The sequence below is a fragment of the Notothenia rossii genome (genome assembly GCF_949606895.1).
Source record: "Notothenia rossii genome assembly, chromosome: 2".
In the NCBI taxonomy this organism is placed as follows: domain Eukaryota; kingdom Metazoa; phylum Chordata; class Actinopteri; order Perciformes; family Nototheniidae; genus Notothenia; species Notothenia rossii.
Window position 1 is genome coordinate 22256142 of NC_136904.1, and position 14202 is coordinate 22270343.

Sequence of the window (14202 nt, forward strand, 5' to 3'; positions counted from 1 at the left end):
TTCTGCTTTTTATTCATTTTTCCGGACACTTCATCAGGATTAAGTCAAAATGCAGCAACCTGAACCCCAGCAGACAGCTCAGCAGACAACAGCAATACTGGATCCAGCAGGTACAAACATGCGGGGTTTAATCTTCTAACCTGAACCTCAGTTACAGTTTCATCTCGTGTCAACACTATTTATGTTCTGTTATACAATGCGTATGTTTGTTATATGTCTAGAAAACAATGAAACAGGCCTTTAATACATTTAATTGGCTCATGAGTTGTGTTCATTTATTTGACAATCATTGTTGCTTCTTTCTTTTTACAATCTATTTTTAATATAGTAAATGGTGCAGTATTAATGCTTTTCTGTAGTAAACATAGTATCTCAAATTGTTTCCCTGTTGACAGAATACAACATGATGATGCTCTGACATGTTATATTTCACATTATATAACAATAATAAACTCTGAAAGGAACCATTCTGCATAATCTTTACTTTTACCTTTAATAGTTTAAGTATATACTTAATGGCCTACTTTTGTACCTTTTTGAATTCAGGACTTTTACCTTTAATAGAGTAGAGATGGAGAAAATGGGATACGTTTTTTGTTAAGTATTTCTACCACTGATTGCCACATAGTTCCTGCACATATCATAGATTATTGGTGGGTGCTTAAAAAAAACAACGAAAAAAACCCCCTGAATTATACAAAACAACAATAAGAACATTAAATATGATGTGATTCAGACCACAAGATAGCATATAAAACTGCTTCAGCACAGCCAGCTACGAGTACTTTTACTTCTGAGCCTATGAGTATATTATTTTAAGAAAATGACTTAAATAAGATTTTGATCAAAGACCTGAAAAAGATCACTAACAGAAGAGTATAGGGAAATCATTTCAATATGTACATGTTGTCTTTGGCAAAAGGAGGTTTGCGTGTTATGATCAGAATTAGGTTGAGATAGGCATGTCATTTAGAGAGCTCATCTGTATCTAATAAGAGTAAAGATGTCCTCCTGTGGTCCATCCCCAGTCCACTACATGCGTCGGAGGAGGACGGCGCTCTGGGTGACGGTGTCTCTGCTGGCTCTGGCTCTGGTGGTGCTGACAGTGGGTCTGGTCTCAGCCACACGCACCGACAACGTGCCTGTGGCTGGATATTACTCCGGCATCACGGTGAGTCTCTTCAACTTCAGAATCTCCAATTCATCCTGACACTGATAATGCATTTATGTCTGAAAACCTCATACAAACAGCATGATTTGGAGACAATGTGCTGTCCTTTCTGTAAACATTGTTTATTGTTTTTCAAATGACAAGAACAGACCTTGCTCCCCCTCCCCCTACCTTACTTTCCTAGACCCTTCCTTATAAAAACAATAACAAAACATTACAATCATAACAACAAAAATGAATGGGTGTCATCAACCTAAACACACACACACACACACACACACACACACACATACACACACACACACACACACACACACACACACACACACACACACACACACACGCACACACGCACACACGCGCGCGCACACACACACACACACACACACACACACACACACACACACACACGCACACACGCACACACACACACACACACACACACACACACACACACACACACACACAAACTAAATGCCATTCATGTCTCAAATGTGATATTTCTAAATGAACAGATAATGTCATTTTAAGATTGTTGCTTTATGTTAGGGGCTGCGTAGTCTTGTTTTAATCATGTACATGTTCCTCTCTCTTTGTGTCTCCAGCTAAGTTTTGGAGCATTTTTGGGCATTGTTGGCATTCACCTGGTTGAAAACCGCCGACCTATGGTGAGTCTGTTCCTCTGCCTGTAATGTCGCTTTTGCAACAAATTAAAAATTATAATTAGGATAACAGTCATATTTGACACAATTATGGTCTTAGAACCGTTAACTTCATGCAATGTGTATTTCAGACTTCAGAAAAGGCCTTATTGTTCCATACACGGTTAGTAATAAATGTATTAGCAACTCTTGGAACATTTCTATTTCCTTTAAAGACAGCTGGCAGCTTTGAAAGAAAAGCATGGATGACAGAAGAGGTTAACATTTGTTATGATTATTTGTTTCATGATATTCATCTTCTAAAAATTAGGCGTTGTTCCTGGAAGACAGGACATATATACACAATAAATTATGGATAATGTTACAGACTTTGTGAATTCACTAAATTGTTTTACGGGAAATTGCTCTATTATGAGCAAGAAGCAAATGCGATTACTCGATGGCGGCAGTAATGTGTTCTTGCTCCTTGTGCCCGGGTCAGAGGATGTGACTGGATTTGTGGACGGGGGAAGTGGATGTGATTGGCTCTGGGCTTCTATGACAAGAGGGAAAATTGTATTAGTATTGGTCGGTCCTGACAGGGCTGCTTTATTTCAGGGACACAGAGTACAGACACACACTGTAACGGTTAAACAACGACCAAAGGTGATTGATTCTTTCAAAATCTTACATTTTCCAACTTGTGCTAAACAAACAAAACCAGAACACAGTTTGAGAGTTCAGACTCTACCTAAATAACTAAAACCGAATTAAAAAAACAAACAAAATCTGCATAAACAGACTTCCAACTGGCAATAGTCAAGAGGTCGACAAATGAAAATGCGTCTTAAGAGCCAGCGGCAACCAGTATCTGGAACTGTTCCTCTGTCATTAAAGTATAGTCAGTGTCACATTCTCAGGACATGAAACCCAGCATCAAGGGCTGAAGTGGACACCAGTGACACAGAAACGTTAGCAGATTGCCAGTCCTTGTTTACCAACTCTGAATTATTACGTGGTACACATCTTATTATGTTAAAACGTTTCCAAGTTGATGAAATTAGTTGAGACTACAGTGCAATATGGGAGTTTATTGATGATGCATGTCTCATTTGACCCTCTGTAGGAATAATACATTTTTCATTTTACAATAACAATTAGCATTCATCATATACTACACATTACTTTAAATGTTTGTTAAGAAATAAGGGAGGGAAAAAGAAACCAAAGATTCAGTTAAAGTTCCAGGAAATAATGTAGTTTTTACTAGGATTTTATAGAATACTTTAAGAGGAGCTTTGATGGAAATGTATCAGGTAAATGAATCTTCTAATGAGAATGTGTAAGGTTTACTTAGTCCCGCCCTAAAAGGTGCAACAAAGCTAACACGAGACTCAGGAAGATGTCTATCAATGAGTCATTACAAGTCCCCACTGTCCTAAAAAGAGGTCTATTCAATCGGGTTAACTCATAACCCCCCTCACAACGGTTGTAGTTTATTTTTTCCATTTCCCCCCCCCAGTATATCTTACTAAATGTTGTTTCAACATGAACATGACTTTGAGGATGGGGATTGATTCTTCACTATTTCGTTGACCTTAAAGTATTCCAAGTGAAAGATAACATTAGCGGCTCTATTCTGCTCCAATAGTTTTGATAGTTTACACTTTAGACTACACTAACAGCAGGACTAGTAACTCTAACCAAACGTTTAACCTAGGATAGTTCACCAAACACAATTTCTTTGGATTAGTGCTTTCCATAAAAACTTGAATACACAAAATACAAAGCATTAGGCATTCATCTTAACTCTTCTGTGTCTGCGCTTGTAAGCGAAGATGAAATAAGAACCTTTTACCTCATCAATCTTATAATAGCTTTAACTTCAGCCTAGATTCTTGTTTGAAAAATTAACAAGACAGCCACATTCTATATTTTAGCCAGTGTTATCTGAATTAAATTTCATGTCACTTGTTAGACGCTTTTATCCAAAGCGACTTACATGATCAATACTGTGGACAATCCCCACAGGAGCAATTTGGGGTGAAGTGTCTTGCCCAGACACAACGACATGCTGACTGCAGTGGGGTTTGAACCTGTGACCCCCTGATCAACGCCAACGCTCTTCCCACTTCACCACACGCCTCCCTAAATAACTAGCTACATTGAGTAAATCCATCTTGCAACAGCTTTCATCACTTTCTAAAAATGCGTAGTGGCCTTTGTCTACCTACATTTATAATCAAGGGCTAATTTTTAAGAAAGGATTTAATAATAAGCAACTATGTCAATCTGTTCCTGTTATTATTGGAGAGGAGAATGGAAATGTAGCATCAGTAAGGGGGACTAAGCTGGGCAATTGGAATATATGAAGTCTAGAAATATTAAACATTAGATCCTATATATTGTTGTATCAGTTTATACTAAAGACTGATGAAACCTTCAACATCAGAAACAATTATTGAGCACGTCACTTCTGGGCACTGCTCAATGTATTAAAGCAAAACAAAATGAAAGTAATCTGAACCTTCTTCTCAATAATTTCCTTACAGATATTTTTGAGCCATTTTAGAGACCCTTTTCATGCTTATAACAACACAGAGAAAGAAAAATATCGTCTTGGCATGATAGAGGTGTAAACCCATCGCCATGACTGGTATATCAGCGTGAGTTGTGAATTTTTCATGTGGCGTGCAGGGTGTCCTTGTCTTACGTTACGCTGCAGTGTACTGAATCTACTTAAGTTTATGAATATGTTCTGCAGGCTCTCACTCCTTCTTGCTGTTGTTCAGTTCTTGCATTGTGTGAGCTGTGGCTGTAAATGTGAGAGGGGAAGACATTTACTACCAGCTGTCTCTGTCTGCCTCTCCGGCATAGCTCCCAGGTCTGTGCTTTAAACTTTAATGGTGAGATCGTTGCCACGCCAGCCCCGGTCTACGGTGTCTCTTATGAGGCACATGTGGCACAATGTCCCTCTCACACAGGTGTCTTCTTCCCATCCTGTGTCCGAGGCTCAGCGCTGAAACACGAGCGTCGGCTGGCAGAGCGAGGCTGCTCATTAAAGAAGAACCAACCACACTGAAATTAATGCCCCGACATCTGAGAGCTCTTCTTTTGCTTCCTGCATCTCACAGGCCTTCTCTCCCCTGATGTCACAAAGCGGCAGATGGAGGGTTTGATGTTGTTTAAACTGTAAACACTCAGAGGAGTGACAACTGTAAATACTGCAGCCAGAGATTACAAGAATGAACAACTTTAAATCTCTGCCTTCTGTGGAAGTGGATTACAATAGCTTAAAATGTATTTGTTAACCACCTTTGATACAGTCTAAAGGATAAACTAGTGCACAGCAAAACTAAATAACAATTAAAATATATATTAAAATGATAGAAAAACAAAGAAAAACCTACAAAATCGTCAAATATCTACGAAACGCCTGTGCCATTTCTTTTTTTAATGGATCTGTTTTCTTCAGGATAAATGCTTGTTAGTGGTTTAAGTTACCTTGAAATAATTGTCATAAACAGACCAAATGTGTGGTTTGTGGTCAAAACTAAGCTAAAGATGCAGTAATGGGGTAATACAATATGGTAGACAGTGAGAAAATAAAAAATAAAGACATATATCACCTGTATTGTTCCACAAATGAATATTTAACCATCGTCTAGTCTTAGTGGGAAACGTTGTCTCTTTAGATTTTAATGTAATGTGACATTGTGCTCTAATCACAAATAATCCAAAAGACCCGTCCTTTTGATGAAGGTGTGTGGTGCAGGTTAAACATGTGCTCCACTGACATGTGTTATTTTGTCTAGTGTTATCCTCCAACATGTTTAAAATGATTTTAGAGATCCTGTCTGTAAACTCTCCTCCTTTCTGCTGCTCCTACAACACTGAGAGATGAATTTATGACCAAATGCTCCATGCAGCTCGCGTTCTGCCGTCCTCTTGGTCACCTTCAGGGAGCAGAACGGTGAACCTTTGAAGAGCCGTATTTTACCCAACTAGTTTCTTATTACCGTTGTGTCCAGCTGAGGTGTGATTGGTCACTGGACCACTGAACAGGGAAGGAGACCTTGCAGCGGTCAGCGACTTTAGTTACATTACCTGATAGATATCTTAACTGAAGCCATAAAACTCCTCTCACCTCTTCATCACTGATGGATCTCCTTCTCTATAACTAACACATCTTTGTCTTCTATTGATATTTCCCTCTGTTTTTCTGTTCTTAAAGTGGTTACACGGGACATTTTTACAACAACGCTTCAATTAAATCACCTGAATCTGCATCTTAACATTTAATAATAATAATAATAATAATGCATTTATTTTATAAGGCGCCTTTCAAGGCACTCAAGGTCGCCGTACAACAAGGTTAAAAACAATTTTTACAAACATAGTTAAAAGCAAAACACAGTTTAAAAACATAACTACTAAAAACATACAGCTTGCAGCACAGGTCAGCCATACGCTTGCCTGAACAGGTGGGTTTTGAGGTGAGTTTGGAAAGTGGTGATAGTGTCCATGTTTCTAATATCAGGGGGGAGGGAGTTCCAGAGGTGAGGGGCAGAGCGGCTGAAGGCTCTTGACCCCATGGTGGAGAGACGGGCTGGGAAAACTTTGAGAGTGATGGAGGAGGCAGACCTAAGAGACCGGGTGGGAATGTTGACATGGACAAGGTCAGACAGGTATGGGGGGGCGAGGTTATGAATGGCTTTGAAAGTATGAAAGAGGATCTTGTAGTCAATGCGGTGTTTAATGGGAAGCCAGTGGAGTTGGTGTAGTACAGGGGTGATGTGACTGATGACAGGGGTTCTGGTGATGATACGGGCAGCAGCGTTTTGGACCAGTTGGAGTTTGTGTAGGTGTTTGTGGGGGAGACCATAGAGAAGGGAATTGCAATAGTCCAAGCGGGAGGTGACGAGAGAGTGGACCAGGATAGCGGCACTGTGGGGAGTGAGTGAGGGGCGGAGGCGGTTGATGTTTCTGAGATGAAAATAGGCAGACCGGATGGTGTTGTTGATATGGGTGTGGAAGGAGAGGGTGCTGTCGAGGACGACACCCAGACTCTTGACCTGAGGGGAGGGGGAAACCGGGGAGTTGTCGATGGTGAGAGTAAAACTGGGTTGCTTGGTGAGTGTGAGTTTTGAACCAATGAGGACTACCTCAGTTTTATCACTGTTGAGTTTTAGGAAATTTGAGGTGAACCAGGATTTGATTTCCTGTAAACAGGTACAGAGGGAGGGGGGTGGGAAGGTGGAAGAGGGTTTGGAGGAGACGTATAGCTGGGTGTCGTCCGCATAGCAGTGGAAATTGATGTTATGTTTACGGAAAATCTGTCCAAGGGGGAGGAGGTAGATGATGAAGAGGATGGGGCCAAGGACAGAGCCCTGGGGGACACCGGAGGAGATGAGGGAGGGATGGGATGTGAATGATTTTAACTGAATGAACTGAGTACGGCCGGAGAGATATGAGTGAAACCAGTCTAGGGGTGTGTCAGATAAGCCAATGGATGTAAGTCGGTCAAGGAGGGTGGAGTGGGAAATGGTGTCAAAGGCTGCACTTAAATCAAGGAGGATGAGGATGGATAATTGTCCAGAGTCAGCTGCTATCAGGAGGTCGTTTGAGATTTTAAGAAGATTACTAACAGATCTCAGCTCATTATTTTTCTGTCTGTCCCACAATGTAACTTTTCTCATTCATAACACTCCGTTCGATGTCTCACTATGGGATGCGCCTCATCCGCGGAGCAAACAGAAGCATCAATCTCATTATGCCAATCCTGATTGGCTGGTGATCTTGACGTCAGCGTCAGGGAATCCACCCCCTATAAGTAGCTTGCGCTACGCCGCATGCATCATTCAAACACCTCTTCTCGCTTCAGAGCACATCTCTATTGGTAGCCGGGCGAGCTCACACAGTCCACAGACGGAACCAAGCTATCCAAGCTAACTTCGGTCGCCGGGCGCTCGCCGGCTACTTTTATATATACTTCTGCAAGAAGACTGTCGGTGCTAACATACCAGTTAGTACCACACTCGACCTCACCTTTTTTATTTTTTCTCCAGAAATCGAAAAGATAAGGTTTTGATTCAAGCTAGCAGCACACCTGTTGCTAGCTTACCTTCCTCGCTACCGACACCACGATAGTCAGGACACTTTTTTCTTTCTTCTCACACCAGAGAAGAATAGGACTAAGAAAGAATATTAACACACCAGTTAATATTCTTCGGGAATAAATCCTACACCGTCGTCTTTTCTCCGGATTAACAACAGGTTGGAGAGGATTTTTTTCCGACAACGCACCTGCTACGAGCGCGTCCTTCCCACGTCGCCATAATGGCGAACAAGATGGACACGTCTCTCCCTCACACCAGAGGAGCCAGGGAATCGGAGGCTCGGCTCTGCGGCTGCGGGTTAAAGATTTCGGACTGTTAAATATGTTCTTTATTCTCGCGTCCAGGAGAGAAGCTTTAATATGAGACTAAATGGAGTCTCTGAAAAGATTCAAATGGGATACTTTAATTAAAAAAGGCGCGGTAGTGTTACAGACAGAATATTGTTCCGTCAGACAAACAGCTGTGATCTGGTTCTCCTGAGCAAGAAAGACAGCGGATCTCTCCCCCGGCGCTGCTATATATATCCTCTGCTGGCTCCTCCCCGCCAGCCGGCTCACCTCGTCTCCAATGTCCGTTATTGCATTTAAACAGAGGATAGGTTCTTTTCACATTCAATATATGCTTAACACGCCGTTTCTCCTCATATTCTCTTTCATCACTTTTCATTTAACACATTCTAAACGCTGTAATCAATACTCTAAACAATACTTCTCGGCTCGTTTGGTTTCCGGTCATTCCGGATGTTGTCACATGCTACTCTCGTCTGTAAACAATGTATTCAAATAAACTGTACCTTCATTTAATATTCAGCATGATAGTATCTCGACATCTATAGTTGTAGTGTTAAATCAGTAGGCTTCGGTTTGCACCACTCCATATCATTTCGCTACTAAATTCACCTCTTCAGGAAATCGTATATTAGCCACATGCTAAATGCTAACCGGAGATGAAGGATTTTCAGAATAAAAGCTTAACTGCTTGTGCACAAGAATTTCTGGTTTTTCAGTATAAAATAGCATTAAAACTGACAGCATGTTTAAACTACATTTCCCCATTAAAACATTGATTTTAATTTCTAACAGGACACAGACGCACACCAGGTCTGCTCGTCCTGCCTCGGGCTGCAACATGCCCAGGAGGCTATCGACAACCCCGGCTCGTGCGGGCACTGTGCCCGTTTCACCGTGAAGAGCCTCCGCCGACGGCTAGCTCGCCAAGCTAGCTTGTCGGTTCAGGACCCCCTCATGTCCCCACTGATTTACCGGACGGAAATCAGGCCACGAGGGCGTCCGCCACAGAGATGGAGCCCTGCACTGTGTCGGTCTGGGGCTCATCAGTAGTGGCAGCTGCAGAACCGGTGTCCCGCGTCGTGTCAGGCTGGGACTCGGTGGCAGCGAGGGACGTGCGAGCGGGGCCCCACGCTATACCAAGCTGGGGCTCCCAGCTGGACCTCAACATGGTCTCGCCCGCAGAAGATGTCCTGGAGTTGGACTATACGGAGGACGACGAGGATGCCTCTGGATTCCTCCTGTCCGACTCTGATGAGCAGGAAGACAACGTCTTCATGTCATTGGCTCAGGCGGCAACGCCGGGAGCGATGGCTGCTCTCCCGGGCGATAGCACACCAGCTACACACGACTTTTCTAGTACGGGGCGTATCGATGGGGACTGTCCTTTCACGGAAGGTGGTCACCACGGACGCATGTCTGACGGGCTGGGGAGGTATTTACGAGGGTCGCCCGGTGAGGGGTCTCTGGAGCAGAGACCTCCAGCGGCCGCACATAAATTACCTGGAGCTTTTAGCGGTGTTCCTCACCCTAAAACGCTTTCTGCCTTTTCTCAGAGGACACTATGTCCTCGTGAGGATGGACAATACGACCACAATATAAACCGACAAGGGGGTTTGCGCTCTCTCCAGTTACACATGCTGGCACGCAAACTGATCTTGTGGAGCTGCGGCCGTCTCCTCTCTCTGAGAGCGACGCACGTACCGGGTGTGATGAACCTCGGGGCAGACCTGCTGTCCAGAGGTGGACCACTATATGCAGACTGGAATCTACATCCAATGGTTGTGAGCCAGCTGTGGGTGCGTTACGGCCGAGCCGCGGTAGATCTGTTCGCATCAAAAGAAAATGCTCACTGTCAGCTGTTCTTTTCAATGCGCGATCAAAACGCACCATTAGGCGTGGACGCGCTCGCGCACATTTGGCCTCCGGTCCACCTGTACGCGTTTCCACCCCTGGCGCTGATACCCCAAACTCTGGCCAGAGTGAGGGAACAACGCCACACAATGATCCTGATAGCTCCGCACTGGCCTGCAATGTACTGGCTGGCGGAGATCTATCAGCTGCTGTGCGGACAGCCCTGGCAGTTCCCCCTACGCAGAGACATACTGTCTCAGGCGGGGGGGACGATCTTTCACCCACACCCAGAGCGCATGGCCCTATGGGCCTGGCCTGTGAGTGGTATAATTTGAATCCGCCAAGCGGGTCAGTGACATTCATGCGCTCTCTGTACATCCTTCATGCACTCAGTTCGCCCCAGGGCTAACGAGAGTGTTGCTGAAGCCCAACCCTGCCTTTATACCTAAGGTGGTTGGTTCATGTACCCCAATTGACATTGAGGCATTTCTTCCGCCGCTGTGTCCCTCCGGGGAACAGCAGCCGAATTTGCTATGTCCAGTCCGTGCTTTACGCACTTATATGGACAGATCAAAAGAGTTTCATCATAATGACCAACTCTTTGTGTCCTGGGCTAACCCTCAGAAGGGCAAGCCTGTTTGTTACTAAGCGACGGCTCTCTCACTGGATTGTGGAGGCAATTGCTTTGGCTTACACGAGTCATGGTCTGCAGGCACCTTCGGGTTTGCGTGCTCATTCGACTCATGGTCTGGCTACATCCTGGGCTTTGTTCAAGGGTGTCTCCATCCAAGACATTTGTGCAGCGGAGAGCTGGTCCTCACCGCTCACTTTTGTCCGCTTTTACAGGCTAGACGTCTCTGCTCCAAGTGTGGCCCATGCAGTGCTGGGCACCCTGTTGAGTCAGAGCTCTAACTGTTAAGTTCTGGTTGTTTTGGTGATTTTCGAGATAAGCTCGTCTGGCAATACGGGAGCTACAATATCCCATAGTGAGACATCGAACGGAGTGTTATGAATGAGAACTATAGGTTACTTGCGTAACCCCAGTTCTCAGAGTAACATGAAGTGAGATGTCTCACCAGACGGCCCTCCTTGCTATGGTGAAGCGAGAAGAGGTGCTTATTTTGAATGACGCATGCGGCGTAGCGCAAGCTACTTATAGGGGGTGGATTCCCTGACGCTGACGTCAAGATCACCAGCCAATCAGGATTGGCGTAATGAGATTGATGCTTCTGTTTGCTCCGCGGATTAGGCTCATCCCATAGTGAGACATCTCACTTCATGTTACTCTGAGAACTGGGGTTACGCAAGTAACCTATAGTTTTGGTTCACTCAACTCTTATAGCTTTGTTTTCAGCATTGGTGATAGACAAATGACAAAACTGTTCTGAAATTCACTATTACTTCTCAGCACCAAGCAGCAGACAGACACAGTTACTGAACATAGTGGAACATTTAGTAACTAAAGAGTGAGACATTTCCATTGGGAGTTTATAGGGAGTTAAAAAAAATAGTTCAGCTGGACACACACCCAAATCTAATGAATTGCTAATGATGCTTTATTACTTCTGAATTTGTAAAAAAGCAACTGTTTGCTAACAATGTTGCAATATTCACTTAAAAGGTGTATTCATATATTAGTGTTAAAATAACACTGTATTCATCCTAAGGGAAGTTGCAGAAGTTGCAATAAAGAACGCAAATCCAAAATATGCACAATGCTAAAATCAGGTTAAACGTGTTTCTGCTGCTCCTACATGAACTTCAGTTCAAACACTGTAAAGTAAAAAATATTCATGACGAGTAAAAGTACCATTGAAAATTCTACTGATCTAAAATCACAGAAATTATAACAGCAACATACTAAGTATCACAAAGTAGCAGTAGCACTAAATGATCAAATAATACCTCCCAGCTGAGCAAATGTTTCAGTACTTGAGTAAATGTACTTCACATGACCACTTCCTTCTGAATATTTCCTCACTTAAAGACTCCTGAGAGAGACAACCCTCTACAGTGTGGCTGTGAGTGTTAATCTTTCACAGCTTCTGATTCTTCTCCCTGCCTCAGTTGTTTCAGGGGAGATTCAGGTTTGGACAGCAGAGGTGTTTTATGGGCTGGCAGCTGGTGCCAAGGTAATGTGAAGTAATGCAGTTGTCAGGCTCTATTGTCTCTGCTGCTGGCCTCATCTCCTGCTCGCAGCCCATAAAAGCAGAGTCATTTAAACCGCTAATGAAGTGGAGAGTCTGGGCTAGAGGCAGATAAAACCCACCCTGAGAAAAGCTTATTTCCTCAACCCAGCTCTTATTTCACTTTGTTCAGGGAAATTCATTTTTAATATTACCTTTTTCCAAACCCGTTCCACGCCTTCAACAGTGAGCTTTTACACTTGAGAAGATTAAGAGCATGTTGGAGAATTCAGGTTAATCACCTGATTCTCACAAATTATCATTTCATATTAAAGAAGATCATCAGCTGTTTAATGGTTCAAATTAATCCCACTGGTAAATGTCTTCTGGATGAAAAGGATTTGTATTTAATCTTTCAGAATAACTGAAGATTTTAAATGGTATCACAATTCGAGAAATGCCCACAGACATATCACTGTAGGATTGTTAGATATACTGTACATTATAAAACAAACTAAACTCATTTTGGGGAGAAAGTGCTGTATCTCGTCTCTCTCTTTAGTGTGTATAATCTCCTGCCTGAGTACAGCAGGCTTCGTCCTGCAGGAGCGATTGAACAGACATCAGACAATTCTCAGTGATAAAGTTCATGATCAGGCATCTGTGATCAGCCAGCTGTGTGTGTGTGTGTGTGTGTGTGTGTGTGTGTGTGTGTGTGTGTGTGTGTCCTAAATAAAAAGTGTTCTTTCTTACAGTAATAGCTACATGGAATCACAGGTGTGTGTCACAGATTTGAGGCTGTTCAGATTGTTGGGCCTAATTTACAGAAGTGTGTGTGTGTGTGTGTGTGTGTGTGTGAGTGAGAGAGTGTGTATCAGATTGGGAGGATTAAATTGACCTTGCTGGTACAAAAGGCCGTCTCTCTGTCCTGTACGTCGCCTCTGTGCTCATAAATTACCCACAAAGCACCTCTACTTTGGCAGAGCAAGAAGCCGTACATTTCTTTTATCGTCCTAAAGCCCAGACGCTGCAGACGACCAATCAGGACACACATGCAGAAAGCTTACATAAATGTGTGTGTGTGTGTGTGTGTGTGTGTGTGTGTGTGTGTGTGTGTGTGTGTGTGTGTGTACTTTTATAAAATAACATTTCTAGCATGTATATTAATAAATCTGAATTCATAAGGAAAGAACACTCAAGAAAATAAAAATAAACTATGATAAGAAAAAGTTATACATGCAGCAATTACTTTTGAGGATTATTTATATATATTTGTATTATTCACTCTATTTTCACCCTGATCTCTGTGAACTCTACATGTATGGTTATTGTTTAAGAGTATATAGATTTTTTTTAATAAATGATAGAGGTTTGTTGTTTGCAACTTGATTCCCATCTTATTTCCATATGTACCTATTGATAATGTTTGCTCACTATGAATGCTCATTCTTTTATTTTGAAATCTGTAAATGTTTCTTTCAATTCCATATTGTTGTATATTCAACACAACCAACATGTACTGTACTGACTCTGATGAAACTCACTTGAGCTCTCCATCTTTGTTCCCAAATAACTTCTCCTGATTCTCCCCTCTTCATATCTTATAGCTGGTGGCAGCGATCATATTCATCAGTATCGGAGTTGTCGCCTCTTTCTTCTGTGCCATTGTGGACGGAATCATCGCGTCAGAGTTCATTGTAAGTAATAGAGGAATGTACCCGCCTAAACTGAAAAGAAAGAAATACAACAAATACATGCCAAATCCACACATCAAGATGAACAGAGAGAAGTCTGCAGAAACACATGCCGAAACCGGCACACACACATCAGAGAGATCTTACCAACACGACACCACACTGACCTCAGGGTTAGTCAGACAGTTGCCACGGAAACATTCAGCAGAACAGGGCTGATTGAATGTATCCAAAAGTTACCCACATTGTCCCACAGAACTCCTGAATTAAAGGTCACCTATTATGCAAAATCCACTTTTTCATGTCTTGT

The 14202-nt window shown here is 42.8% G+C and overlaps 1 protein-coding gene across 1 annotated transcript in view; it reads left to right on the top strand.

Moving 5' to 3' along the window:
* tmem255b (transmembrane protein 255B) overlaps positions 1-14202 on the top strand; it is a 20723-nt gene continuing 6521 nt past the window's right edge. The window contains exons 1-5 of the mRNA XM_079662681.1: positions 1-110; positions 1029-1175; positions 1687-1691; positions 1777-1839; positions 13806-13895. Of these exons, the coding sequence (XP_079518807.1) occupies positions 50-110; positions 1029-1175; positions 1687-1691; positions 1777-1839; positions 13806-13895 (366 nt within the window). The 5' untranslated portion in view covers positions 1-49. The remainder of the gene's footprint in view (positions 111-1028; positions 1176-1686; positions 1692-1776; positions 1840-13805; positions 13896-14202) is intronic.